At 45.3% G+C, this 25,706-nt stretch overlaps 1 protein-coding gene across 4 annotated transcripts in view; it reads right to left on the minus strand.

Moving 5' to 3' along the window:
* Positions 1 to 1,409: 1,409 nt before the first annotated feature.
* The window catches only part of LOC144158705 (uncharacterized), a 28,969-nt gene continuing 4,672 nt past the window's right edge, over positions 1,410 to 25,706 (minus strand). Inside the window, exons 2-6 of one of the 4 annotated variants that reach the window (XM_077689763.1) lie at positions 20,370 to 20,516; positions 20,246 to 20,308; positions 15,005 to 15,131; positions 6,543 to 6,639; positions 1,410 to 2,496 (exon numbers count right to left, since the gene is read on the minus strand). In XM_077689763.1, the coding sequence (XP_077545889.1) occupies positions 2,431 to 2,496; positions 6,543 to 6,639; positions 15,005 to 15,131; positions 20,246 to 20,308; positions 20,370 to 20,516 (500 nt within the window). In that variant the 3' untranslated portion in view covers positions 1,410 to 2,430. Of the gene's footprint in view, positions 2,497 to 2,570; positions 6,640 to 15,004; positions 15,132 to 20,245; positions 20,309 to 20,369; positions 20,517 to 25,706 lie in introns of those variants that run through there. The other 3 variants (XM_077689762.1, XM_077689761.1, XM_077689760.1) reach the window with 3 other exon arrangements.

Below are 25,706 nucleotides of genomic sequence, written 5' to 3' on the forward strand. Positions count from 1 at the left end.
TACGTACTTAATGTACAGACAAGTCCAGTAAATTTTTGTCTAACTGCAGAGGATATCTACAGAGGGATAGGAGAACTTGTAAACCAGCATAAAAAGGGGACTGCTTTTGCACCAGATTTCAGTGTAGCAACGAGTATGAATGACAGTGACAATGAATGGTAAATTTCCTTTAGCAGCTGAGAGAAAAAAAGGTTTGCGACGTTCAGAGAAGCCACTTAACTTTTCTTCAGACCACTCCAAAATAGTCAAGCAAGGTATTGCAGTGGCCTGTTTGAAGTCGGCAGTGATGAAATCTTGCCCACACGGTGTGGGGCAGTCCTTCAATCAGCAAGTAGCGTGTCTCAGGAAGGCAGGCTTCCCTGACGCGGTGCGATTCGTGGTGAGCAAGAAAGTGAAAAAAGCCGTCCTGTCAGAGGGCAGCGGTTCCAAAGAAAAAGGAAGGGATCCTAAGGAGCGAGGCCCGTTATCGTGAATTACGTACGTGCACGGGTTATCACATCGATTAAAGAATGTGGCAGCGCGATTTGGTGTGAAGGTGGCGTTTTCGGCGAAGAATAAGCCGAGTAGTGTGTGCTCTCTGGTTCGAAAGAAGTTTGAACAGCCTCAAGGCACACAAGTATGTACAGTACGTCATTCGCGGCGTTTTGTTGAATGCAAGAAAAACTTCGTATACCGCATCCCGATGATGTGCAGTCATGTGTATGTAGGGCAAACTAGAAGCTGTGTCAATATCAGATTAAGAGAGCATTTGTCGAGCCTACAGGGGCGGCCCTTCACTCACTTAGCCCTCCACTGCGCCGAATGTGATTGCACACCATGTTTCGATAACACAGATATTTTATTTTCCCACAAGAAACAGGTGGCAAGAGAGTTGACAGAAGCCTTCCATATTACTTCTCACAAAGATGACTGTGTGAGTCACCCATTGCTGGTCTTACTAGATAAAGAGATTAACCTGTTAGCAACGCACGTGTAACGTGTATTCGGAGTCTCCGTGCGCATGTGTGCCCCGAAGAAATCATGTGACATAGCCTATATATATGTGTGTGTTTTTTCTGATAATAAATTTAGTTGAAAACTGCGTTGTGTGTGTTCTCTTCCCTTGGTCCAGATTTTTGTGCGCAGTTCCAGTCATGAAGTCGAGGGTTTGACGGAAACCCGTCTGGTAGGGAAACATGTTGGAGTAGAAGTGGAGACACCGACCAAAAGAAACTTTAAAAACTTTATAAACAACAAGACGTTTCGGCTTCGTTACTGAAGCCTTGTTCACAATGACGCGAATAAAAGTTCATGCGCGCTTATTTTTAATAAGCGCGCATGAACTTTTATTCGCCTCATTGTGAACAAGGCTTCAGTAACGAAGCCGAAACGTCTTGTTGTTTTTAAAGTTTTTAAGTTTCTTTTGGTCGGTGTCTCCGCTTCTACTCCAGTTCCAGTCATGAACCATTTTCAACTAGCCCGGCTTTCAACTTTGCTTCAATCTTCTAGACACGAGCATCATGAATGACGCATTTGAAGCGCATGAATGTCATTAAAACTAGATATATTTATTGCACCGCCACAAAAATCTTCACTTGAAATAAGAATTGTAGGATGTGTATTACTAAGCCAAATCGTTTGAACAAGCTTACCTGTGAGCAAATACAATAGCCGACTGTTTCTCCGGACTCCAAAAAATACGGACCAGCTCGATATTCCTGACTTTTCAGAGAAACCGCCACTTGTCCCATAGGATTATTGTATATGAATAATGGATATTGTGGAAAAAATCAAGCCAGAAGTTCAATTTTCAGAATAAATGTTTCTGCGACAGAGCCACGGTGCGACTCCGTAACGAAACCATTACGAATCTTAAGCCACCTTATTAGTATGGTGCCTAGAAATATTTGCTAGTCTGCCATCCCCGCGCCTTTTCTATAGGGGGGGGGGGGGGGGCATGTCCGCGCTGCTGATGCATGCACAGCGCTCCGCAGAGGGCGCTGCGAGAAATCGGACTGCCGGAGTGATGGGAGCGAGAGCAGCCGACGGCCGGCCTGTGCCACGCGCTACTGCCGCGGAAAGTGGGCACGAATTGGGGTTTTTCGGCCAGTTAGAGAGGCGAAATCCAATTGCTCGAGGTACATAAGGTCACAATTGAAGCTGCAATAGGGAACCTGCGCTGGGTAGGAGGCACTCCGAACAACGTAAACTGAGCGCCGCCTAGTAGAGCGGCGCAGAAACATTTAGTATGAAAGCAGACGATCCGCCTGTTTCCGTGTGTGTATCGGCCTGCGCGCGGGTTGCACATGTGCTGTTTTAACATATTTTGTGTCGTGTTTGCCAGGGGAGAATGCCACCGGTCGTTTCGCGGTATGGGTCTGCGAATTGTTACCATTACCCTCAGACTTTCTACAAGAACGTTGGACGGATGAAGGGTGGAAGCAGTGTACATCAAGCTATGTGTACGACGTGGAGCTCCGCTGGGCTTGTGCAGCTCCGAGTTGGTGTTGCCCACCTCTGCAAGTAGACAGAAAGGAGCTCCTTCAAACGCAAAAAAAGCTCCCCCCCCTCCCCCCCACAAAAACATATATGGCATCAAGCGGAATAAACAACTAGAGAATGTTTTTGAGGGCACAGTCTTCGCATCTGGCGGGGCGAAATAGCGACTAAATGTGTTAATGGGCAGTTTTAGAATAGGGCAACCTGGTCCCAAACGCAACGGACTTGCGCGCGGCGAGTTTTAGAGGGGCTTCCCTAACAACCCGCAACCAGTGCGCTGCTGGGGTCGGCTCGGGTGTTGGGAACTTTAGGCTTAGCATCGTGGCATATATTTGATCGCCGCTATCTCTACAATTGTGAATGACAAACCCTAACACAACTTTTCGCCACACTATCATCCCCTTTTCCACACGTAGAGCTTTATTTTTGTAATAACTGCCATTTGAGGCGATCGGCGGCAGCTGCCGTGGCATGTTTTGATTCTTTTGCGCAGGTAGTGCCATCGTTCGGCCACTCACCGCACTTTGTAGTCACGCTGGGCAATCCGGGGGAAAAAAAAGAGGAGGGGGTTTCGCACAGCAGTGGTACACTAAAAAGGGCGGGCAGATTACTAACACGACTTCGTTTAGCGCACTAAAGGCTGACCTCTCGAATCACTCCACCTACGATCAAGCATCACAAGGCTTTACACAGTGGTACACCGATGAGGAAAACAATGGAACGTATGCCGGACGGTGCATGTTTTTGACGGGTAACCACATGCACCTACGGTGACAAGCGACGTGAAAACGTACGTAACTCAATGTGTACAACAAGCAGATAGCGTGGGCGAAAGTGACAAGCGAAAAAAAGTTAATACACTGCCGCCAATGCTGTCCGTCCTCATCGCTCGTCACTGCCGCTCGCTTGTGGGCCGCTTCCGACTGGCAAAAAACGAGCGACAGCGACGGCCCGTTGCCTGCCTCTGTCGTCGACCCCGGGGACCTGTGTATAATTTTTTTAGCCTGTCGCTGTCGTGCACACTATCTGCTAGCTGTACCCGATGAGTTACGGTTTTTACATCACTCGCCGCCGCATGTGGTCACCCCTTTACCCCTCGTGCTGTCCTCCAAAAGCACACTGCATATCCTGGTGTTCAATGTGGGCTGCCATGGTGGTGTGGATTTAATAAATATTCGTAAGCTCGCTGTTCTCCGCGCTTAGCCACGCAAAAGTTCAGAACGTCAAGATTGACTGCAACGAGAAGTCCGATTGCTTGCCTCGCCCGTCGGACTACCTAAATCCAGCGCTATCGCCGCTGACCTCGCGCGGTTTCGACGGAGCGGAGTAGAACGTAATATTCGCATCGAATCCTTCCTGATTGTGGCACTGGTAGACACAGGAATGCCTTCCTTTACATTGCTTTCTGCTGGGAACGTTGTGACAACCGCCGCCGCCGCTAGCATTCGCAGCCACTTTAGTTTTGAGCGTCTGCTGCAGGTACTACCTAAAATAAAATGGCGCTCCCACTAGGGCGGTAACCTGTCAGTCAAAGCTCCAGCGCAGGATCGCTATAGAACTATTAAAAGACGCCTTAATTTCGCGTCCCGAATTTTTTGCTAAGTGGGCTACGGAGCCTATTTGCGCCCGCTAACCTCCGCGAGCGAGATGGAAGAGTAAAACCACAGCAACTAGAGTAGCCATTTCGCTACCACCGCTGGAACCATTATTTTGTGCAATGTTGAGACCATGAGACCACGTTCAAAGATAGCCCGGCTGAGCCAGACGCACTGTTTATTCTAATTAATTGTGGAAACTATTGGGTTATCCTCGAACGTCATGCAATGAAGGCTCTCCGCATGTAGCTGGCCAGGCTAGTTCGAGAAAAAAGAAAAAAAAACTGTAGTGAAATGCTTTACCAAAAAAATCCGTTCCTAAATACTTCGGCCTAAGAAAGCAAGGCATATGGTCATCGGACTAAATAAGCCTCAAGAGCTTTTCTTCTTGATTTCAAGCAGAGGCAAACAAAATGACTGGCCATAACACAAATGTTCTCCCTCACTGCTTTCCCTGTAGGCGTCTCGCGATTCACTCCGAATGTGCGGGCGATCAAGAAAAAAACTGTGCAAAGAAAGAAAGCGCAGTTACTGTGTGACAGCCTAATTTTATTAAATACAAGTTTCACGTGCCCCTCAAGTTAACAAGTTTTCCAAATCGTGGAATTCACAAAAGTTACAGGTGCGCAAAATGAAAGGTTTGATTGTACGTATACCCTGCAGTTTCTGCCTGTTGACTGCAAGTGCAAAAAACATCGTATGCATGTGTACACGCGTAAAATTTTTATTTGGCATTTACATCTACCAGATATTCCCAACTGAGGAGGCAGGGAAGACGTGCGCTGGGGTCAAATTATATTGAACGATGCAAATTGGTCAGATCCCGTTCAAGCTTCAAAGCATATATTTGACTCGCAAACAGAGAGGTCAGGATGGCTCCAAAGGGCCATGAAAGAATTTGCGGAGTGCCCACACATGACACAAATATTTTTCACACGTATACATATCCATGAAAGTGTACGGCCGCGGTACACACAAAAACGCTTCTTTGTTAGGTAACGTAGTCCAAATTCTGCATGCTGTGCCCCAGCTAGCAAAAGATGCCGTGCCGACAGTGTTTCCGTCGCCCTCGAGTGTGTGTCGAAATCTTTTGCCTGGAAGAGGATATAAAGGATAGAGCGCAGCGACACGATTCCGTGGTTTGGTTTGATCGTTACTAATAAGTGAAAACGTCCTCCCATCAGTTCATGCTTTGGTAAAAAAACTCTTCGTATTCAAACGAACGAATTTATTTGGCTAATCTGTTTTGTAGACAGTAACGAAGAGAGGGCGAAAATGCACATTTCAAATCAGCTGAAACCGCCCAGACCTATGCAACCACTATCACTAACCCTCTTTTGTGCGGGATGCACAATTTACAAAAGTTCCAGAGAGTGCAATCTTGCATGCCTAAGCAAGTTGCTTCTGTGAGTGAACTTCTTTTGACAGAAATTAGACGTGGGATTTCTCATCAGAGTGCATTTCTTGATGCCTAATAAGGTCGCCGCTTGTGGCAAAGCTCTTTGTACAAATATCACACATGTAGGGTCTGTCACCAAAGTGCAGTTTGTCATGCCTAACCAGATTGGATCTTTTAGCAAAGGTCTTCTGGCAGATGTTACATATCCAGGGCCTCTCACCTGAGTGCAATTCTTCATGAGTAACCAGATCATTTTTAGTAGTAAAGGTCTTCTCACAAACGCTACAGACATAAGGCCTCTCACCAGAGTGCAATCTTTCGTGCCTAACCAGGCTAAATCTTACAGCAAAGCTTTTGTCACACATACTACATATGTAGGGCCTCTCACCAGAGTGCAATCTTTCATGAGCCATCATATGGCTTTTGTTAGTATAGGTCTTCTGACAAAAGCTGCAGACATAAGGCCTATCACCAGAGTGCAATCTTTCATGCCTAACCAGATTGGATCTTTTAGCAAAGCTTTTCTGGCAGATGTTACATATCCAGGGCCTCTCACCTGAGTGCAATTCTTCATGAGTAACCAGATCATTTTTAGTAGTAAAGGTCTTCTCACAAACACTACAGACATAAGGCCTCTCACCAGAGTGCAATCTTTCGTGCCTAACCAGGCTGGATCTTACAGCAAAGCTTTTGTCACACATACTACATATGTAGGGCCTCTCACCAGAGTGCAATCTTTCATGAGCCATCATATGGCTTTTGTTAGTATAGGTCTTCTGACAAAAGCTGCAGACATAAGGCCTATCACCAGAGTGCAATCTTTCATGCCTAACCAGGTTGGATCTTATAGCAAAGCTTTTCTGACAGACGCTACATATCCAGGGCCTCTCACCAGAGTGCAATCTTTCATGACTGACCATGTTGCGTTTGGAAGCAAAGGTCTTTTGACAAAAGCTACAGGCATAAGGCCTCTCACCAGAGTGCACCCTCATGTGGACGTTCAGTTTGTGTTTTTTATGGAAGACTTTTCTGCAAACTGTGCATATAAAAGGCAAGCTACTGCTACAGACTTTCATGTGAGTTGTCTGGTGGTTGCATTGTTGACATGACAGGCAGGAATATGGCCTCCTTGTGATCTCCACTTCCCCACTGTCGTTGAGAAAAGTCCTAAGTGGGAAAAAAAAAGAAAGAGGATTAAAACTTGAACAATATTATTGCAAGAAACGACAGATGCAAACTGATTCACCCTTCCAAATGCGTTGCCATTTTCAATGCTGTCAACTCTAGATAATTCAGTCACTTAATTGAAAGTACTGAATAGTTTGAAGTGATGTATTGGTCCTTGCACTTTTAAATGCAATTCAAATACAAAATTGCTCAATAATTCGAAGCTCCAACCCATTATATCAGTTAATTGGAATTTACCGTATTTATTCGAATATAAGGCGAGGTTTTTTTCCAAAAACCGCGGCCTCAAAGTCTACCCCCGCCTTATATTCGAGGGCGGGCTCCGAGATCAGAAATGGCGCGTCACGGGAAGTCATAAAAAGTCAAAAACAGCCAGAAAAAATCCAGTATGTTTCAATCCACAAACCGAGTTCAAAACCGCAGCCATATTTCTTTCTCTATGCCGCAGCCAGCTTACCACGTGCACTTCGCCGCTTGCATGTGCTTGTCTTTTGTGTTCCCTCGCTGGTGTGTGTGTAGCGGCAGCCTCCCGTGACAATTGTTAGTGTGCTCTACCTTCGTTCGGCGAGGCATTTGACTGGATTACCTATGGGGGAACCTTTCCGTTGTGACTAGTGATCATGGCAAGTCGTCGTCGTCATTACGATGCGGCATTCAAGAAAAATGTGATTACCGATGCCGAAGCTTTGGGCAACTGCGCTGCAGGTCGGAAGTACGGCGTCCCAGAAAACAACGTGCGTCGTTGGAGAAAAGAGAAGGGGGCCCCCTTTGCCTGCACTGTGACGCGGAAAGCTTTCCGAGGACCGCGCAAAGGTGTGTTTCCCGAAGTGGAGGCTAGTCTGACTGAATTCGTCACACAAACCAGGAGCTGTGACTTGACTGTGACAACGGAAATGCTACAGATGAAAGCCCGAGAGTTCGCAAAAGATCGCGGCATCTCCGGGTTGCAGTTCAAGGCCAGCCGAGGCTGGGTTCAGAAGTATATGAAGAGAGCCGGGTTCTCACTTAGAAGGCGGACTTCTATAACGCAAAAGCTTCCCCGTGACTACGAAGAAAAGCTGCTGTCTTTTCAGCGCTACGTCATCGGGCTGCGAAGAGAGCGCAACTTCCTCCTCGGCCAGATCGGAAACGCGGACGAGACTCCAATATTTTTTGGCATGCCGTCGGCACAAACGGTACACACAAAAGGTGATCGCCAAGTACGCATACGTACCGCAGGGTGTGAAAAAGAGCGGATCACCGTAATGTTAGCGTGCACCGCCGATGGGCACAAGCTACCGCCTTACGTGGTGCTGAAGAGGAAAACGATGCCTAAAAACGAAAAATTCCCGAAGGGTGTGCACATCCGCTGCCAAGAAAAAGGCTGGATGACTGAGGAGCTCGTCATCGACTGGATTACAACTGTGTGGTGCCGGCACCCCAGGGCCCTGTTGGCTCGCCGATCGATGCTCATCCTCGACGCTTTTCGGGGACATCTGACCGAGGGGGTAAAAAAAAAAGCTACAGGAAGATCTGGTTGTCATCCCACCAATCTGGTTGTCATCCCCGGAGGCATGATGAGCCAACTGCAGCCACTGGACGTGTGTATTAAAGGGACACTGAAGTGAATTTGTCAAGCTCCCGTTTTTGCTTGCACTGCGTAGACTGGCTCAAATTATCACACTTTTCATCGTTTATCTGGTTGAGAAATCGCTAATTATTTTACAAAGCGCGAAAGAAGAAAAACTACCATGCGCGGTTTGCGGCGGCCGCACCAACTAAGCTGTGACGTTGGGAGGAGGGGGCACCGTGATTGGACGATGCCCAAGGTTAGCAATCAAACAAGTTTCGCTTTCGGTTTCAGTTCTGTAAAACAACATGTCTGACATCCGATGGCGTCGTTGGATGGGCATTCTCAATATCCCAGTAATCGTAGTACCGCGCTTCTGCCAAGTTGTCGGCTGTAAAATGCATAAGATAAGCCTCCCAGAACGGCTTGGAATCGTAGCATTCACTAGCCGAGGCCTACGCAGTGCATGAACGCCCTCCGCGTCCCCGCAGACGCACAAATGCATGCGCTTTTCCCCCATATTTGGAGCTTGCCTTACTCATGCCTGTATCGTAAAAGGCGTGTTCGCACCAGGCCAAGGGTCTGTTGATTCTGGCCTGTGCCCACTGCCCGCAAGCAGTCGGTGCTTATGGCAACAGCCCGCCAACGAGAACTCGCTAGCGCGCCAGTGCCAGGCTGCGCGAGTTCTGCGGACTACTTCGTGGAGCAGTGAACGTTGCGGCCCAAAAAGAGGTGACCTCAGAATAGAAAACATCGGCGAAAAACGAAAAAGTTACCTTATATAAAAAAAAAAGAAAAAAAAAGCTTGTATCCGCGGGGATTCGAACTACTGACGGGCAAAAAACACTCGCAGTCATATATCTAGCGCTCCAGACCACACGGCCACGGCCGGGAGCGCAAACATAAGTGGAAATATAAGGTATATAATGTATAACCAGTTTACACTTCTATTTAGTTTTAGTATTTTAAGCAGCTTAGGCGACTATTTGTTGTATTGTGCTCGTGCAGTAAGCGTCCCCCGAGTTTCCACAATAGCTCACGTCTAGCAATTGCATTTCTTAGACGGAAAAGCGTGCACAGATGCGTAGTCGTGCTGCTGACCGCTGTGCTTGTTCGCCAGCGCAAAAAAGTGCTTCCCGCACCCTAGTTTACGCTGTACGGTAAAAATATCAGTTGATTTTATTTCCTTAGTACCTATATTGACTTCGCTGACTCTTGTACCCCTTCAAGAGGCCTTATATTTTCCTACTGGCGTACCAGTCAGCGAAGCGTCGCATGTGCGCTTGTGCAGCGCTTGCGTGAAGCGACCCTGACTTCGAGCTAGATACAGAGTACAAACTAACGAAGTAAAGAAAGGCACATTCTTCCATTCACAAACGTGTTGTGGCTTAGTTTCAACTGATCGAGCGAATTGCCATGACCCGTCGGCGGCCGGCGCACTAAACGTTGGGCCGACTGACTCGGTCGCGGAAGGTCGGCGAGCCGTGCAGCAGCGCAGCCAATTGCCAGCTCCTCTCCTGCTGACGTCGCACGAAAACGCCAAAGAAAATGGGCGAGAGTGTAGAGAGGAGGACAGCATTTTCGAATTGATTTTTCTACTAAATAAATTCGCGTAAACACGCTCAGAGTGGTCGAAACAGGGCCTAGGGACTCCGGACTACAATTTGCGCTAGTAATCCCGCATTGTTTACAAATCACTTCAGTGTCCCTTTAAGCATTTTAAGGACCATGTAAGACGCCTCTACAACGAATGGATGGCCTCCGACGAAACGGCCTTGACACCGTCGGGCCGTTTAAAGCAAGCATCTCCGTCGGTAGAGGCTCGCTGGATAGCCGACGCTTGGGCAGCTATACCCGACGCTATGGTGGCAGGTTCTTTCAAGAAGTGCTGCATTTCTAACTCGCTGGACGGCACTGACGACAGCGAAGTTTGGGAGTGCACCAGTGACAAGGACAGCAGTGATGCTTCAGACGATGACAGCTCGTGATTATGTGGTATCGCGGCTGAATTTTTTAAACTTCAAAGGTAGGAATTTGAATAAAGTTTCTGGCGGGATCTCTAGCCTTATATTAGTGTGCAAACTTTTTTTCCTTTTCTCCGGTCCTTCAACTCCCCCGTCGCCTTATAATCGTGACCGCCTTATATTCGAACAAATATGGTACCTTGAATAAAAAGCATTGGGGTGACCATCATTTCTTGCAAAACGTCAAATATTTAAAGCACCAAAACAGCACCGTACTCTGAAAACATCTGCTCCATTGAAACTGAGGGAGTAAGAGCTGATAAAGCACCGGGCCAATTGAGATGCGTGCGAGAGTATGCATCTTTTTATTTTGCGGTCCTCAACTGCCTTTGTTAAACAGCACCCCGTGTTTATGCAGACACTTCAGGCTTCGATTTTATGACTGAAGTATCCTGAACTTCTGAAGATTGAACTTTAAAGTAAACACGAATCAAGTCTACGGCTAAAAACAAATATATCATTTGTTCATTAGTGTTAAAATGTATGTTTTGGAGAGCTTGCAGAATTTCATGTTTTACTCACACACAAAATGGAGGAAAAACCTATACACTGAGAGGACAAACAAAAGCAATACACGCTGCACAAGCCGCAGACTAAAAGAGCTTCTGCATGCACTCCTTTGCATAAGAGAGCTGCTAAAAGTGAATAGGTGTCTCTACACAATGCATCAACTGCCACTCTCCTGCCTCTAGAACATGTGGCACAAAATGTGGGTACCTGAATATTCTTGTTCAGTCAGTGTGTTTGGAATAAAGCCGCACTTAAACTTTCCCATTCATAAAGTATAACCACTTGAAAAACATACCGTAAAATACCGATCAAGCGCCCCCACCCATGCAAGCGCCCCCCAAGCATTTTCGCGGAATTTAGAATTTCTGTACACGACCAAGCAAGCGCCCCCTCCCACTTCCCGCCATTCCGAAGGCGTTTTTTTTCCAGGCTTTTGGATGCAACAGTGTTCAAAGCCGATGCCGAATCCAATACAATCCAAGTCGTTGCTGCTACGAGAACGCGTTACCAGTCATCGCCGCCATTTTTTCGGGAGCGGTTGTTTTTGTTCACTTTGCATTCGTACACGGTAAGAAGGAAGCTCGAAGTAGTGGACTGGCATCGGAAAAATGGCAGAAACGTGCACCTCACTTCTCGCGTGTTCAAATAGGACGGTAAAAGGATACGTGAGTGGGATAAGAACTACGAAGTTTTGCTGCAACAAAACTTCGTTGTCCCCGAGGACCCTGACGAGCTGCAGACCGAGGGCTTGAACCTTATTTTGGGATCGAAATCTGAAGAATCGTTTTGCGGATTTAACAGTGATCGAAGTGAATGTGAAAATTTACGTTTTTAGCATTGCCTAGAAGTGTCATGACTCATAAATCAACATTTTTCATAATGAAGGCTACAGTGCCTTTCTCGCGATCGCCGCCATTTTGTGCCGCCATCTTGAATTTTGGGCCCGATCCGAATAAGGGCCCCCTCCCTATCTCTCAGCCAATTATCTACAAGTTTTGGGGGGGCGCTTGCTGGGTATTTTACGATAAGTAAAAATGTGCAATTGCACTGGCCTACTCATTCTTCAAGGTCTTGATAAAAAAGGCACACACCACGTAACTATTCGAATTCGACTGAGCATGGTTTATTGACAACCAAATATAAAATTTCAGGTCGTGGAGAAAAACTTCCAGTGGATACTGTGCCCAGCCAGAACCAAAACAGATTTTTTTCTCCCCACAGTAGTAAAAATTAAGAAGACAGCCAAGAAAGCATCTGTGCAACATACACGAGCGCTTATAGTTTACGGTTGGAGGAGGGTTACGAACACTTATTCTGGTGCTGTAGTAAAATGTGTTTAACCCTACATCAGGAAGTATCCCACAACGCAACATAGGAAAACTGCAGCAATATCTGGCCGTTTAATTATTTTATCAGTTTCAGCAGTTTCTGCCATGCAGGTAACTTGAGCATGCGTACAAGTTTGTTCAAAAAATCCCCTCTTGCAGATGACGGGTCACTCAGGCAAAAGGCACCTGTTCAGTCTCAATGGGTTTTTGTTCTCTTGTATCATTTTCTTATGCAATATTCTGATAAAAAGAGCACAAAAACAATGCTCAAAACACACTTGACCTTATAAAACATAGATGTTCAAACCTGAGATGAGATAACTTAGATAGCAGGTAAGATATATTGGCATAGGCAAAAAAATTATTTTTATGCACTAAATTTCTGCTTACTAGCGGCCACCAAAAATCAATGTTACACAATACGTAAACCAAAGAAGCACACCCAACTCTCGCATTTCTGTCACCCAAATGCCAGGCAAGGAGTAGTTTGCTTGAATGATTTCCCCAAAAAGAAAATGCTTGCAAGTCGCACCAATTGAGCTGACAAGTTTCTGCACCACTCAAGTGTCTCCACATTTTATAATGGAGTGCGATTGCAGCCTGCTTTCACTATTGTCATGCATTTATATAGTGCCCCCTAACAGCCATCTTGTGATGCCAAAATAAGCCCTTGTGGTACAGCTGACGAGACTCCTCCTTTTCTTGCACGAGTGTAGTAAGGCAACTAGCGCCCAGGATTATTGCAACAAGTTAAAGTTCAAGTTTATTGCATTAGAAATAAATACATCTGCGTGAAAATATACGGGTGGGACCCCTGAATTCAGGAATGAGTTGTAAAAGGGGTCCCTACGATGTATGAGGTATCAATGTTTTTGAGCATTTATAAAGAAAACAGAAAATCGAAGATTTTTGCAGGGACCCTGCAGCATCTTTTTTCTAGATACTTAGTGCTTTCAAAACGTAGTTAACAAACACCCATTACTTAGAATAGGACATCCCGAAGTACCTCAGCCAAAAATTACTCCTCTGTGCTCATAGAAAACTTGGAAACTTGCACACAAGATTGTTCTCTTTCCCAGACTTTGTACTTGTGGAATATTTGAATTGCATCCCTAAAGCGATGTAGCAGCTATTGGCCAGCTTCCTTTCAGTTCTAGCAATCATGATTCGATAGCTGCTTCAAACAAATCATCACAACAGAAAGCAAAAAGAGAGGGTGGATCTGCTGTGACAAACAAACCATGCAGTGCCCCCAATGTTGCCAAAGACAATGGCTATAACAGTGCTTCCAGGCGGGAAGGAAAAAGAAAAAGCATTCATTGGTAGAAATGTAAGGTCTTTTTAACACAAGAGTGCTCGAAGACTCATCCCCAAAAATCGCAGCAGTGAGGGGTAACTCTGTGAAGACAGCTCACAGAGTGGAAGAATGCCATGCGGGTTACAAGAAAAAGCACTGCTAACAGACCAGCGCTCGTTCCTTGAGCGTTCTAAGCACGTCTGCAACTGTTTCATCACCACTGCCCTTCTAACAACCAGTGCAACAGCTTCAGAAAAAACAGCTGAATCAGTGACCATGTCAGGCACGGTTTTTGCTGTATGTACTAATAAAGACCGCAGCAGCTACTCAGGATCTACAGGATGCATAGTATATAGGGGTATTCATAGACATATCTGGGTTTTAAATTACATGGCCTTTTCTTGTTATGTTCATGCAGTGCACTGCGTGTTAAGCACTTAATCCCAACAGGCACAACACAACATCCACACTATGCAGAATGTCAAGACTTCAAAAGTAAGGAACTGCCTTTCATACAAACTGCAAGGAGCATTTGAAACTGCCACAGGGAACAAGTTCAGACAAAATGAAGACAATATCTATGCTTGGCAGATGAAAAAGGAGGATGTTTTTCCTTGCAATGGCATAAAATGCATCCAGTGGTACTGAGCATGTACAAAAAAGGGGTGTCCACCTTGACCTAACTGTTGACATGCTGCATATGACACCAGAGAACCAAATAATCTTGGGATTGATTTTAAGGCTGGCAAGCACTGAATTCCATGCTTTTCATACCTGACCCAGTTCTCTAACACCAATTTTGTCGAGCATCTCCGAATCGTGTGAAAATATAGATCACGTCTTTTAGTACCATGTAATTTATACGAAAAAGCAAGAGAGACACTGCAATCCCACAGTAAGCAACAACCTAATTTCTCCCCCAAACTACGTATCATCATGTTGTGATCATGTCCACAAAGTTGCCATCTCTATGAGTCACACGCATTCGTACGCATGTTCATTCATTCCACGAACATCACGTGACTGGAATGGCCATCCGTCAGCAACTGCGACTATTGTAAACAATGATGCTTTCCGATCAGTTATTAGTAATCAAAACCACTCTAATAACCAAGAATTATTGCTAATTTCCTCTTGTGTTGGCTTGATCTTTAGCGTAAAAGCAATGTTGGCTTCTTGTAGTTATTAACCATTTGTGCGCAGAATTTGTGAACTTTTTTTATGATGTGTTCTCGCACAATTCCTCCTTTTTGTATGATTGCTTAATATGCACTGTAAGCTTTAGTTCATGAATCTTAAAACCCACTCCACTCTAAATGCTTCGGCCCTGAAGGCACCTGTAAAAAGAAAAAGTCCGCAGTCGTTGCAATCTTCAGCATGTCTAATTTAGATCGTTATTATTCATAAAAGAAAATGTTTCCTAACTTGGCATTTAGAAATTCTCAGTAGGATTATATGAGAACTGCAAAACGTGTAAGCCAGTGTTCAGCAAGCCCCTTGCTTCACTTCAATTTTTATTTTTAGAAGACCACCTCAAACTAGATACACGAGATTTTTGAACTGAGAAAAATGAGTACCTATTCAGGAGTGTTTAGTTCGACAAACAACAGCATGGCAGCACTCCCTTGTAACCTACCCTGCGTTGTCAGAATGCGGTTGGCAGGAGCAGGTGTGAGGACCAGCCTTCGCCACAATGTCTGTACCACCTTGTGAAGCAGGAAATTTTCCCAAACCAGCAGATTGGGCATTCTCCAGCTCTAGAACTAAGAAGAACGCATGGTTATGGCAGCCAAAATCTACCAGTACTCAACAAATCCTTAGAGAGGCTCTGTACTTAAATGCACCATATGCATTTGCCTCCAGACAAGACTGCACAATGTCAGGGCATTATTAAAGCATTTAGGGAGAACTTTTTGGCTCAGCACTATATCCTCATGCACTATTACACTTGTAAAGGCTTGGACGCTCGCAATAAATGCTTGACTACTAGAGGAAAAGCTAAAAAAGTAGGCTTGTGCAAATTATTGAGGCAAATGAATATGGTGAGATATCCAAAGCAGTCACCTTGAACCTTTTTATGTTGGACAAAAGCAAACTTGGTTATTCCTGTTAAGTATGAATTTGTCTTAGGTTCACTTCAATGATGGTCTACTCTAATGATAGTGCAGCGCATTTATTACAATATGCCGTGACATTTTTGAGAGAAGAAGGCTGCATACAGGTGCTCATTTGCTGATGAAAGCCATGTATTCACCTGTTTTCTTTTTTTAATTTTCTTTCAGGCGCACTCACACAAAGTTTTCATGTTATGTTTTTGACTGATATGTATGCCTGCCATCCCAGTCATCACAGAATGGCACATATATAGTCCACTTTAATACTAACAGCCTTGTATGTTCAAGACAGTTTCGGTTTTGGCGAAATGAACACTGAGGCAGCTGCCGTGACAGAACAACCCTGTTATGGAGCCGCACACATCAACAGCAGCAAGAAGCTGTCTATGTAATGGGAGTCCTGACATCGGCACCGTGGGGCAAGGCACTGGAGGCACCGAGTGCGTCATGCTGATTCCAACGCCAAAAAGATATCCGATCTGAGCTATATCATGCATGCAAAGATTAAAATGCATTTTAAATATTTGTACTGAACGGCTATGGTTGAAACTTCCTGGGATATACCTCCACATACAAAGGAATCTCTTTACGAAGTTATCTCAGCTTCAAAATTTAGTGTCAGTAGTCCTTTAATAAGAGTAGTTCCCTACTCAGAAGTTCACTACACAAGTTTCGCAAGCCTCACCTCTGATTCTAGTGCAACTTGCTCATGCTAACCGTGTTTGTCCAAATCAACATTTCCCTTTATTTAAGGGTGCATATAATATTTACGTTATCTAGTGAAACCCAGAATGTTTTCTTGCAAGCAAAAGCACCTTTCAAGGACTATCACCCTGCAGGAACATAGCATGTACATCTAACTATGTTTGGGTAGCCAGTAGTGCTCTTGTTTGAATGGCGCAAAGATGGTGCACACATTACTTGGAATGGAACCTTTCCACAAAAGTTATAAAAGGTCCTGTAGATAGCTGGTAAAAAGCAAGCTATTTTGAAACAAAAGTAAAATAAAGATGCAGATATAATCTCTGGCCATTACATTACAATGTTCCATTACGTTCGACTATAATAAACTACTACGAGAAAAGAATTGCGATTGACAGCAATGTTCACGCATTATTAAAACATCATGAGGACCTAGCCATTCGTGAAATAAAGTGGGTGATTTCTACATTAGACAAAACAGCATTAGTTATATCTTATGTATGGCCTCTTATTTTGTGCTTCACAAAATTATTCTTCAATGGCAATGAAGTTGCATTACAATGAGCAAGGGGATTCGTCCCCATGTTACTGCAGTAACAGCACTGACTGGCACAAATTTGCAGAGAACAATTGCGCTTTTTTGACGTAAGCACTTCAAGGAGGGCAAACTGCTCGGAACGGCAACACAACGCATACTGGTGACATAAACAGTCTTGAGGGTGCGCAGTAAGTGCGGGAACCTTTCCTTGTAACAAAAACAGGTATTATTGCACCTGGAAGGCCATGTTGCTATGGTTACGAAAGGAAATTGCTACACAGCGATGCAATGGACAGGAAAGCTCGTTTCTGTCACTTGAAACCTGCAATGCCACATTGCCGTGGTCATGGAACACGAAAAAGATTGATCTTTTTTGAGCTACTTAGAAGAACAAAAACGCAGTGTTGTAAGATGTCTGCAGCCAAGTTTACAAGCCACAGTTTCAAAAAAAATACTGCAAATTTTCTTTGTTACCAGCTTATGTCCTAACCATTACGTGTATTTTATTACATTGCCATTTTATTATGATGTGACCATGAAACACATCCAGCAGTATGGACAGACAAACTGAAGGGTTTTCTGATTCACAATAGAGATGCCTACACACTTAAAAGGCATAAAAGAACGATGGCTTTCGCCGCAGCATTGCCTCAATGAATAACACAAGTGAGCGAAAAAAGCCAAACCAAGCACAGCTGCTATAACACAAGTAAAAAAAAAAACAGTCAAACCAAACACAACTACTATGACAGGTTTGCGGAAATGGCAGCTGGAGTGGCGACTGAGTGCCAGTGCTGTCATGGACAAGCCGTGTCTATTTTCTATTGATCACAAATCGAAAAACAAAAATAAAGTGAACATGCTGTTACCAATGTTTTTTTAATTTTTTTTTTGCCAGATAGAACGGTAACCTAAAAGCACTGCACGACAAAGGCACACTGATGGTACAGCAAGCCAGGGCTACAACACGTCTGCCACTAGCAAGTAATAGGATTTTATATCTGATATGTAAAAAAAAAACAGTTCAAGTTTAACCCGTTAGGGTTAGTGCTAGACTGTCAAACAGCATTATCAAGGTCCACAACCATATTACTACAGTTGAACCTCGATATAAACCTCGATTTAGCGAAATTTATGATATAATAAATTTTTGCAGGTTTTCTATCAAAATTTTGCTCAATGCATGTATTTTTATCTCGATTTTACGAAGTAATTTCGTGCGGCACTTCCAATTTAACGAATTAATGGCGAGAAAAGAACAACGAAATTCCGGTCGAGGCACGTTTTATTTTGCCTCTCAGAGCCTACATTAAAAACATTCAGTACTAACATTAACTCTTAGAAGACGAAAATGAGAGAAAAGCAGTGAATTATGTGGTTGACAACAATTAAAAGCGATGAAAGAAGCTGCGCAAACCGCTAGTGGTCATGGACGGTTTAACAGTGCGGCCCCCATTTTGACGTCTCCATCGTTGCCTACGCCAGCGCCCTCTATGCTTAGGCTGCCAAAGCTAACTTCCAAGTTTTTTCTACGCGTCCTTGCTGACGGTGCTGCTGCTCTAGGTTGTGCTCGCTGATAACCACATTAATATTTTACTTCGTGCACCATTAGGCGAGTCTTGTAAGCAGCATGAGCACTCCAAGGGAATGAAAAGTGTTCCGAACAAGAGCCTGAGGAAGTGTCAGTGAAAACGACGGCTACCGAAGTGATGGATGCCGTCGACATTCTGCGGAGGCACGCAGGCGCAAGCGAATGTTTAACAGCAAGCCTTGTTAGCGCTGTCAGCACACGAGCGCCACATAAAGCCCACCCTGTGGGGAGCAGCCCCGCGCTGCTCCACACAGTGAAGCGATCCGCGTGGACTCCGCTCAACTCACAATCATGGCTTTATCTTGAGTGTCGTCATCGCTCCCCGCAATACGCGAGGCAAACCCGACAGAAGCCGCTGCCGAGAACGAGAACAGCGAAGAGTATGCCATCACAACGTATGGGGAAGTTCTGCAATGGTACAAAGCGAACCGTAACAGATACCCACCGCCTCATCGGGACCTAACACGCAAAGAAGCGACCACCCTACGACAACTACAGGCAAGAGCGATATGGACTCCGGTATGGGTGAAACACGTCTGTCCGGAGATATATCACACAGACACGTGCCAACGGTGCAAGAAGGCGCGAGCCACCCAGAGCCACATACTCTGGGAATGCTCGCCCCCTGCACCCAACACCCAAGACAACGAGTTGCCAGACGAGATCTGCAGCAAGCTCATCAGCACAGAACTCGGTAATCAACGGGCCGTCGTCCAGCACGTCCTCGAGCTCCTGGACCGGCAGAAACCCGGAACGTCGTCTCGCTTGCGAGACAACGGATAGGGTGAACGCGGGGCTAGGACGAAGACATGGAACACCACAACGAAGAAGCAGCAAGACTACCCACAGAGACAAGGTCCAGCATGTGCCACGTTCCCCTAGGAGCGTGAGACGACCGGTGCTCGCCTTCGGGCTCGCAGCACGGCCGCCGCCTCCGTGGGGCAAGCGGGCACGCAAGAGTCTCCCTCCCACACCCGCTCCCCCTGAACTGCCAGATCGATTCAATACAGTTGTTTCTCTCTCTCTCTGAGTGTCATGGTTGCATCACGCGCCCATACTGCATAGCCTTTGTGCATGAAGAAAGTCTTTCGAATGTTTCATAGCACAGTTCCGCTGTTGGCCCGCCGCACCCTTCAATGCCGTGCCCAAGCCTACCACTGAACGGACAAAAAAAGGGCGTAACTTTGAACCAGCATCTAGCCGGGGTGAAGTTCACGGGGCATGGACGCGGGTTCAATTGACTAACAGCGGCGTTTAGTAGTGACCGAAACAAAAAAAAAAAATAAATAAAAAGTGGAAACCTAGTCTGCTATCATATTTCATGAGGCGCTGCAGAAAAAGCACCAGTTTTACAATGGCACATGAACTATGGTCGGCTATCCGAATTCCATTGCCTGCCTAAGTGTTGAAGCTCTTGATTCACACAATTTTTGCGGCGAGTTTTAGTACAAATTTCGCTTTAAGTGGAGAGGTAACTACATAGCAGTTGTTTCTGGGCGATGGGCAAGGTTTTGAAACCTCATTAACTGGTTAAATAGAAAAATCGAAAACTCTATTTTACGAAAGTGTCGATTTAACGAAATTTTCGTTGCCAAGTACGACTTCGTTATATCGAGGTTTAACTGTACAGCCATTTCTGACGTTAATAAAAAATAAACCCTTCGCATTAGCAGCCCAGCAGCATGGTCACTATGCCATCAGGCAATGGCTGACAGAAAACCTTTGCCCCAAAGGAAGCTGCATGCTTGGTGTAATTTAACTTCAACATGTGGGAAAAGTCCTCACACCTTCACAATATCACCACGTGCTAGAAGAATGAAGTTGCTTAAATAATTAACAATAGCCGGTAAAGATGTAGTTTTTTTCCAACTGTGTAGGATAGGAACTTCACACTAGAATGTTCACATGGGAAACAACTTCTCGAATTCTAACCTGAAAATTGCTCGTCTGTTTGGGAGCTTGTGCTGGTCAGTAGCCTAAGACAGCACTGGGTACCTGCAAACAAAATTTATGTTCAGTAACGGAGAGAGACTAGCAGTTAAAATAAGGACGGTACCTATGGCCATTGTTGCAATGGTTGCTTGTGTCCTTTGGCTGCAGGATACATCCTGGCTGCATGCTGCAACTGTAGACAGTGTCATGGCGCAGCCTTCAGGCATCGATGGCGTACTACGTAAAGTGCTTGTCAGTGCTGCAGTCTTTTCTGGAAATGAACAGCACAAAAACCAGTGAAAATTCAAACAGTTACTCTAAATCGCACTAAGGCGGTCACTAGTTTTGCTTCTTTGATGTAGACAGCATGCACACAATTTTCCCACCAAACATGTGTTCTGCAACCACATAAATGGTTCAACAGATCTGCTTCCTTACTCTGCAAAAACATTTGCGGACTGTGCACACATTCTTGAGACTTTTCTGCACTAGACAGGATGTAGGAGACATACGTATCACTATGGGTGTGCTGTACATCTTCTTCTGTTGTAATTTCCCAGCAGGGATAAGCCATTAGCTCCACAAGCTTTGTTGGTAAAACTAGCAAATATAGAAGTGCAATATGACTGAAATGACTGCAGTGTTGGCATAAAAAACATGTGGTATCTGAAACTTTTTCCTGAAAAAGATGCATCTAACAATTTTTTAGTGCAAAGCATAATCCTGAATTCACAGGCTTGCCTATCTGACTATTTGGTCTCCAGTTACAAGTGATATCAAATACATCATGAAAGCTGTGGTCAGAAAAACGTGCAACACACACACACGCACACCCCCACTACATGCTCTACAGCCCCCCTTTTTTCCTGATTGACGGTACTAGGAGCCCCATATCTCTGGATGAATACTCATACACAAAAGAATGCTTGACATGTAATGGCAACTATCAGAGATGAACACTGCATGTCACTGTTTTCCTTTGCATTTTCCCGAATTCAGTTGATAGTTGCGGCCCACCTGCAGGTGCAAGCTGCATGTTGCAATTTGAAAGCAATGAACAGCTTCCCCAGCTGTTAAATGAAGTTCCTGTATCAATAAAGTTTATACCCTGGTGGAAATTCTTGCACTCTGGTTGTTTCTGTTAACCCAAATAAGGATCACATTTCAGTCAATCGGAGATGAGACCATAACTTTTTTTGAACGGCATACATGGCTAGCCCACTAATAACGGATTTGATGTCCAACTTAAGGGGGGCTCACGTGTTAACATTGATTGATTGTAGTGTAGGGTTTAACGCGCCGACACAATGCAGGCAATGAGGCGCGCCCGTAGTGGAGGGCTCCGGATTCATTTTGACCACCTGGGGATCTTTAACATGCGCTAAAATCTCGTACACACGGCCGTTTTTGCTTTTTGCCTCCATCAGAAAAGCGGACGTGTTAACATTCATATCTGAATTACGACTTGATGACACACAGGCTTAAAAACCATCTAGCACCAATACGAAAAGTTTTAATACATGGACATGTGCACTACAGTCCAGTTTGCTTATTTTAGATATATTTCACTTATGTACTGAAATAGAGAAATAAAACTCTCCCATGAAAGGCCATTACACTCGGATACAAGTAAAAAAAAACGCGGCGTTGCGCAGTGAGAAAATTCCCTTCGACCCAATGGTGTTGCCCTATCAATGTGACGTCGCAGCTGTCTGTCTCGGAACCAAGCTTTTGTGAGTGCGTCCGTGCCGAAAAGTAGTTCTTCAGGATGCCTTCATTTTGAAGGGAGGCAAAAACCTCTGCAAAAACTCTTTATCTGCCCGTTATATTGCAACACATGAAATGGCTTATTTGTGAGCTGCAGTAGTGAGTTTCAACTTTATTGCTGATGGTGAATTTCTGCTCTTCTGGTTTTCCCTCAACCGCTTGCGTCTGGTTTTATGCACTGCCAGTTCCCTTTTCTGCCATGGAGCCCAAAGAAGACGCACCTGGATGTGCTTTATCGTTTTGGACTGAGGACTGTGGTGTGTTGCCATCCACACCAATGGTATGTATACGAAAAACAAAACAGCCGTGTAATCTAGCAACAGGCGGGAGATGATCCGAAATGTGTATGTTCACTTGCGGCACTTTCACCCAAAGCGCAGCATTAAAGAAACGGTCGTGACATTGAGCGATCTTCTTAGAGTCAGCGTGTGCTCCGTGATGGAGGTAAAGAAGGAGATGAAAAATAACGATGGAAATGTTGCGACGTCCTCCAGAAACCACCCGTGAAGCGCTGGAATGAGACGACGCACAGAAATGTACGACAACTTCACAAAGTGTGGATTGCGCTCGTCCGTGCATCGCCTTTTTGGCGCAATGAGATGCCAACAGTGAAGGCAATTGTTGTGGATGTCAATGCTAGCGGCGATGTTACTACCCGCAAGGCATAGGCTGTGCGCCACCTACTGAATGACATCGGGTTCAGTTATTACAAGCGCAGCTGGAACTCGGTGCTGATGGAGAGGGACGACATTGTTGCCTGGTAGCAGATGTACCTCTACGACATTACCCGTTGGAGGATGGAAGATCGAAAAACCAACTACCTTGATGAAACCTGGGTGAATGTGGGACACGATATTGACTCTTCGGATGGTTGCAACGGTTGCTTCCCACCGCGAAGCCTTCTTGCGTGGTCCGATGACAGGTTTGAAGGATCACCTGTTGACAGAAGCAAAATGAGCTCGATGTTCCCGAATGTTTTGCGACATGGTCGCCAGCCCATCCCCGACGAGTCTGGTCTCTTCCGGCGATCAACTTGGCATTAGGAGAAGAAGCTTTGCAGCGCTAACTACGTTTACAGCGCCGACGAAAGTGTCGGGAAGGTGACGACGCTCTCCCACTCGCAGGTTCGCTGACCATTTGAAGTGAAACTTCTAGTTTAAACTAATACTCTAGGTGACAAGGACTTTTCAACAACAGCCGATCAAAAAATAAGAGGGACGCAATCAGCGATAATCGCGCTTTAAAAAGCCAGCGAGTCCAGCGGAACGCTGGCGCGCCTGCTGCGGTGCGCCGCTCTTTTGCGTACCTGGCACTATGCGTGCACTTTCATTAAACAGTGCTCGTTTGCGTCGCCGTTACGAATACATGGCGCAGCGTTAGCTTGCCGTTTTGTTGCGTGTCTCACTGACAAAATGCAGCGAGCGTCAGAAGCGTGAAATCTGTTTTGCGATTCCGAAATTAGTGGCGGTAAAACAAGGTGGTCGGGTGAACTGAGAGGCCACTCGCTTTCCTTGTTTGCTCTCACTGCACTTAATTACGCTCTTGCATTAAATATTCCCAGTTCGCACTTAATAGGCTCAATGATTGTCAGCAATGTTTTGCATTGTAGGGCCGAGTTGCATGCAGCCGACACGGTGGAAGGCTGGACGGCAAGTCACGTGGGAAGGGGAGGGGGGCTTTGAACACACAAAAAAAGAAATAGCGAATTTCCAATAATATTTGACAATAATCTGGTGAAGTGTGAAGATGGGGAACAATTCAACTGGAAACGAGCAATTCTCTGTTCTTCTCTCACTGCCTAACTCCATTTGAGGACAAAACTGGCGTGTCAGCATTCAGATTGTTAGCAACGACCCCTGCACTAGAAGATAACCGACAGAGTCAGTGGTGATCGTGTGTTAATATTCAGTGCCCCGCGGCATGTATGCGGCTGTTATGTTATGCAAATATAGAAGTACACATCTTTGCAGGCCGCGGGCGTGCGATTTGGTGCTTGTTTTGCGTCCTTCAATAGCGCTTAATTTGTCTATTTGATGCTATTGCCTCACCTACTCGCTAGAATACATGTATCCTGCCATTCGGGAATTGTGCGGCGTAAAACAGTATGCAAGAATCAATTAGTTTGCAAAAATACAAAACAAAATTTCCACTCTTCTTTAAGGCGGTGCCAGGCCAGCAGTGTCAGCTCAGTCGGCTGCACAAGTCTTACGTTTGCTCGCTTGCATGCTCCCGCTGAAGCAACCTTTTGCAGTTACCAGCAGCGTTCCACGTTTATGCTACTCATGAACGTTCCTTTGTCGACTGTACACAAGAAGAAAGAACGGTAACGGTCATCAGGAACTTAGACAGCCTGACCTGGCGATGCTGTCCTACGCCGCGACAGCTCGCTCAAAAGAAAGCCGATAAATCGGCTTGTTTTAGCGGATATTATTTTAATTAGCCTCTACAACTACTTTAAGCGCTAATTCATACAGTATGCAATCATTTAAACGCGCCACGAAGCGATTAAACTAAGTACAACCAACTTTCACTCTGGCTTGTAATTGAAAACACATGGAGGGCGGTGAGGGTTGTCTGCTTTTGTACTACCCAGAGGCGTCGACCACTAGGAGCGCTGCATGTCGCCAAAACTCCAGCACAGGAGGCCTATAGTTCTTGCTAATGCTCCGGAAGAAACATTGCCGGCGTCACCCCATTCCTGCGAAGCCAGTTCTGTGTGGAGTGCGAAGAGTCAGAGCTAGGTGTCAGCTCCTGTATTCAGCTAACTTCCAAACAGAGGGAACAGCCAGAGTCTAATTATCGACAACAGCGAAAATGCAAGACAAAACAAATTCCTGGCTTTTGGAGCTGTCGGCTTTGGCAGATGGCATTATGTTTCCTGGTAATCGTATGTAACGTAACAGTTTCTGTAACCTTGCCGAACGCTCAGAAGTATTGCATCACATCACCTCACGTTGTCATGGCATGAAAGTATGCCGACATGCACTATGGGGCGCAAACAATTGTAGGCTGAGTTCCAAATAGCCTACTGTGTTTGTAGGAGCGTGCTGGTTTTATACGAGGCTTCTAATCAGATGCCGGCTTATGGAACAAAACGAGTCACGTGCACGGTAAAAATACAGCAACACTATGTTTGTTCAGACCTGGACTAATATTTCCGTACATTTCGCACAGCCACATCTTCTTGATATTCAGATATGCAGTATAGTCTAACTGCATTCAAGAACAGGAGGAGGAGGAGGAGAAAACTTTAACGTCAAAATCAAGCTGGTTAGGCGGCGGGCTCCTTAGTCCAGGAAAAGATAGCAAGAGTAATTTTCTTCAATTCATGGAATGTCAACCCGAGTAAACCAGGATTTGTTTTTGACTCTGAAGGGGTCGTAAAACAATAAAGAGTTGTTTGGACATATACATTGGTTTCGATTCTTGTTATACTGAAAACCAACATGTATACCATTTATTCTGTTTGTTAGTGAGTATATCAAGCCTTCAACACCGTAATCATGTTATAACCATTCAGGTTGACGATGAGTTTGTTATGATAACGATAGGTACGATAGAAATTTGGGGCCTAAATCTGCCTTCGAGTACTCCGGACAATGTTGTCTGCACCGTTTCAAGTGGCGTAGCACAGACCTTCTCATTGGATTTGCATGTGAATAAACAACGCACGGTGCGGATATCTACCTCCATG

This window comes from Haemaphysalis longicornis, unplaced genomic scaffold (assembly GCF_048455015.1).
Source record: "Haemaphysalis longicornis isolate Haplotype H1 unplaced genomic scaffold, Haemaphysalis longicornis Haplotype H1 scaffold_10, whole genome shotgun sequence".
In the NCBI taxonomy this organism is placed as follows: Eukaryota; Metazoa; Arthropoda; class Arachnida; order Ixodida; family Ixodidae; genus Haemaphysalis; species Haemaphysalis longicornis.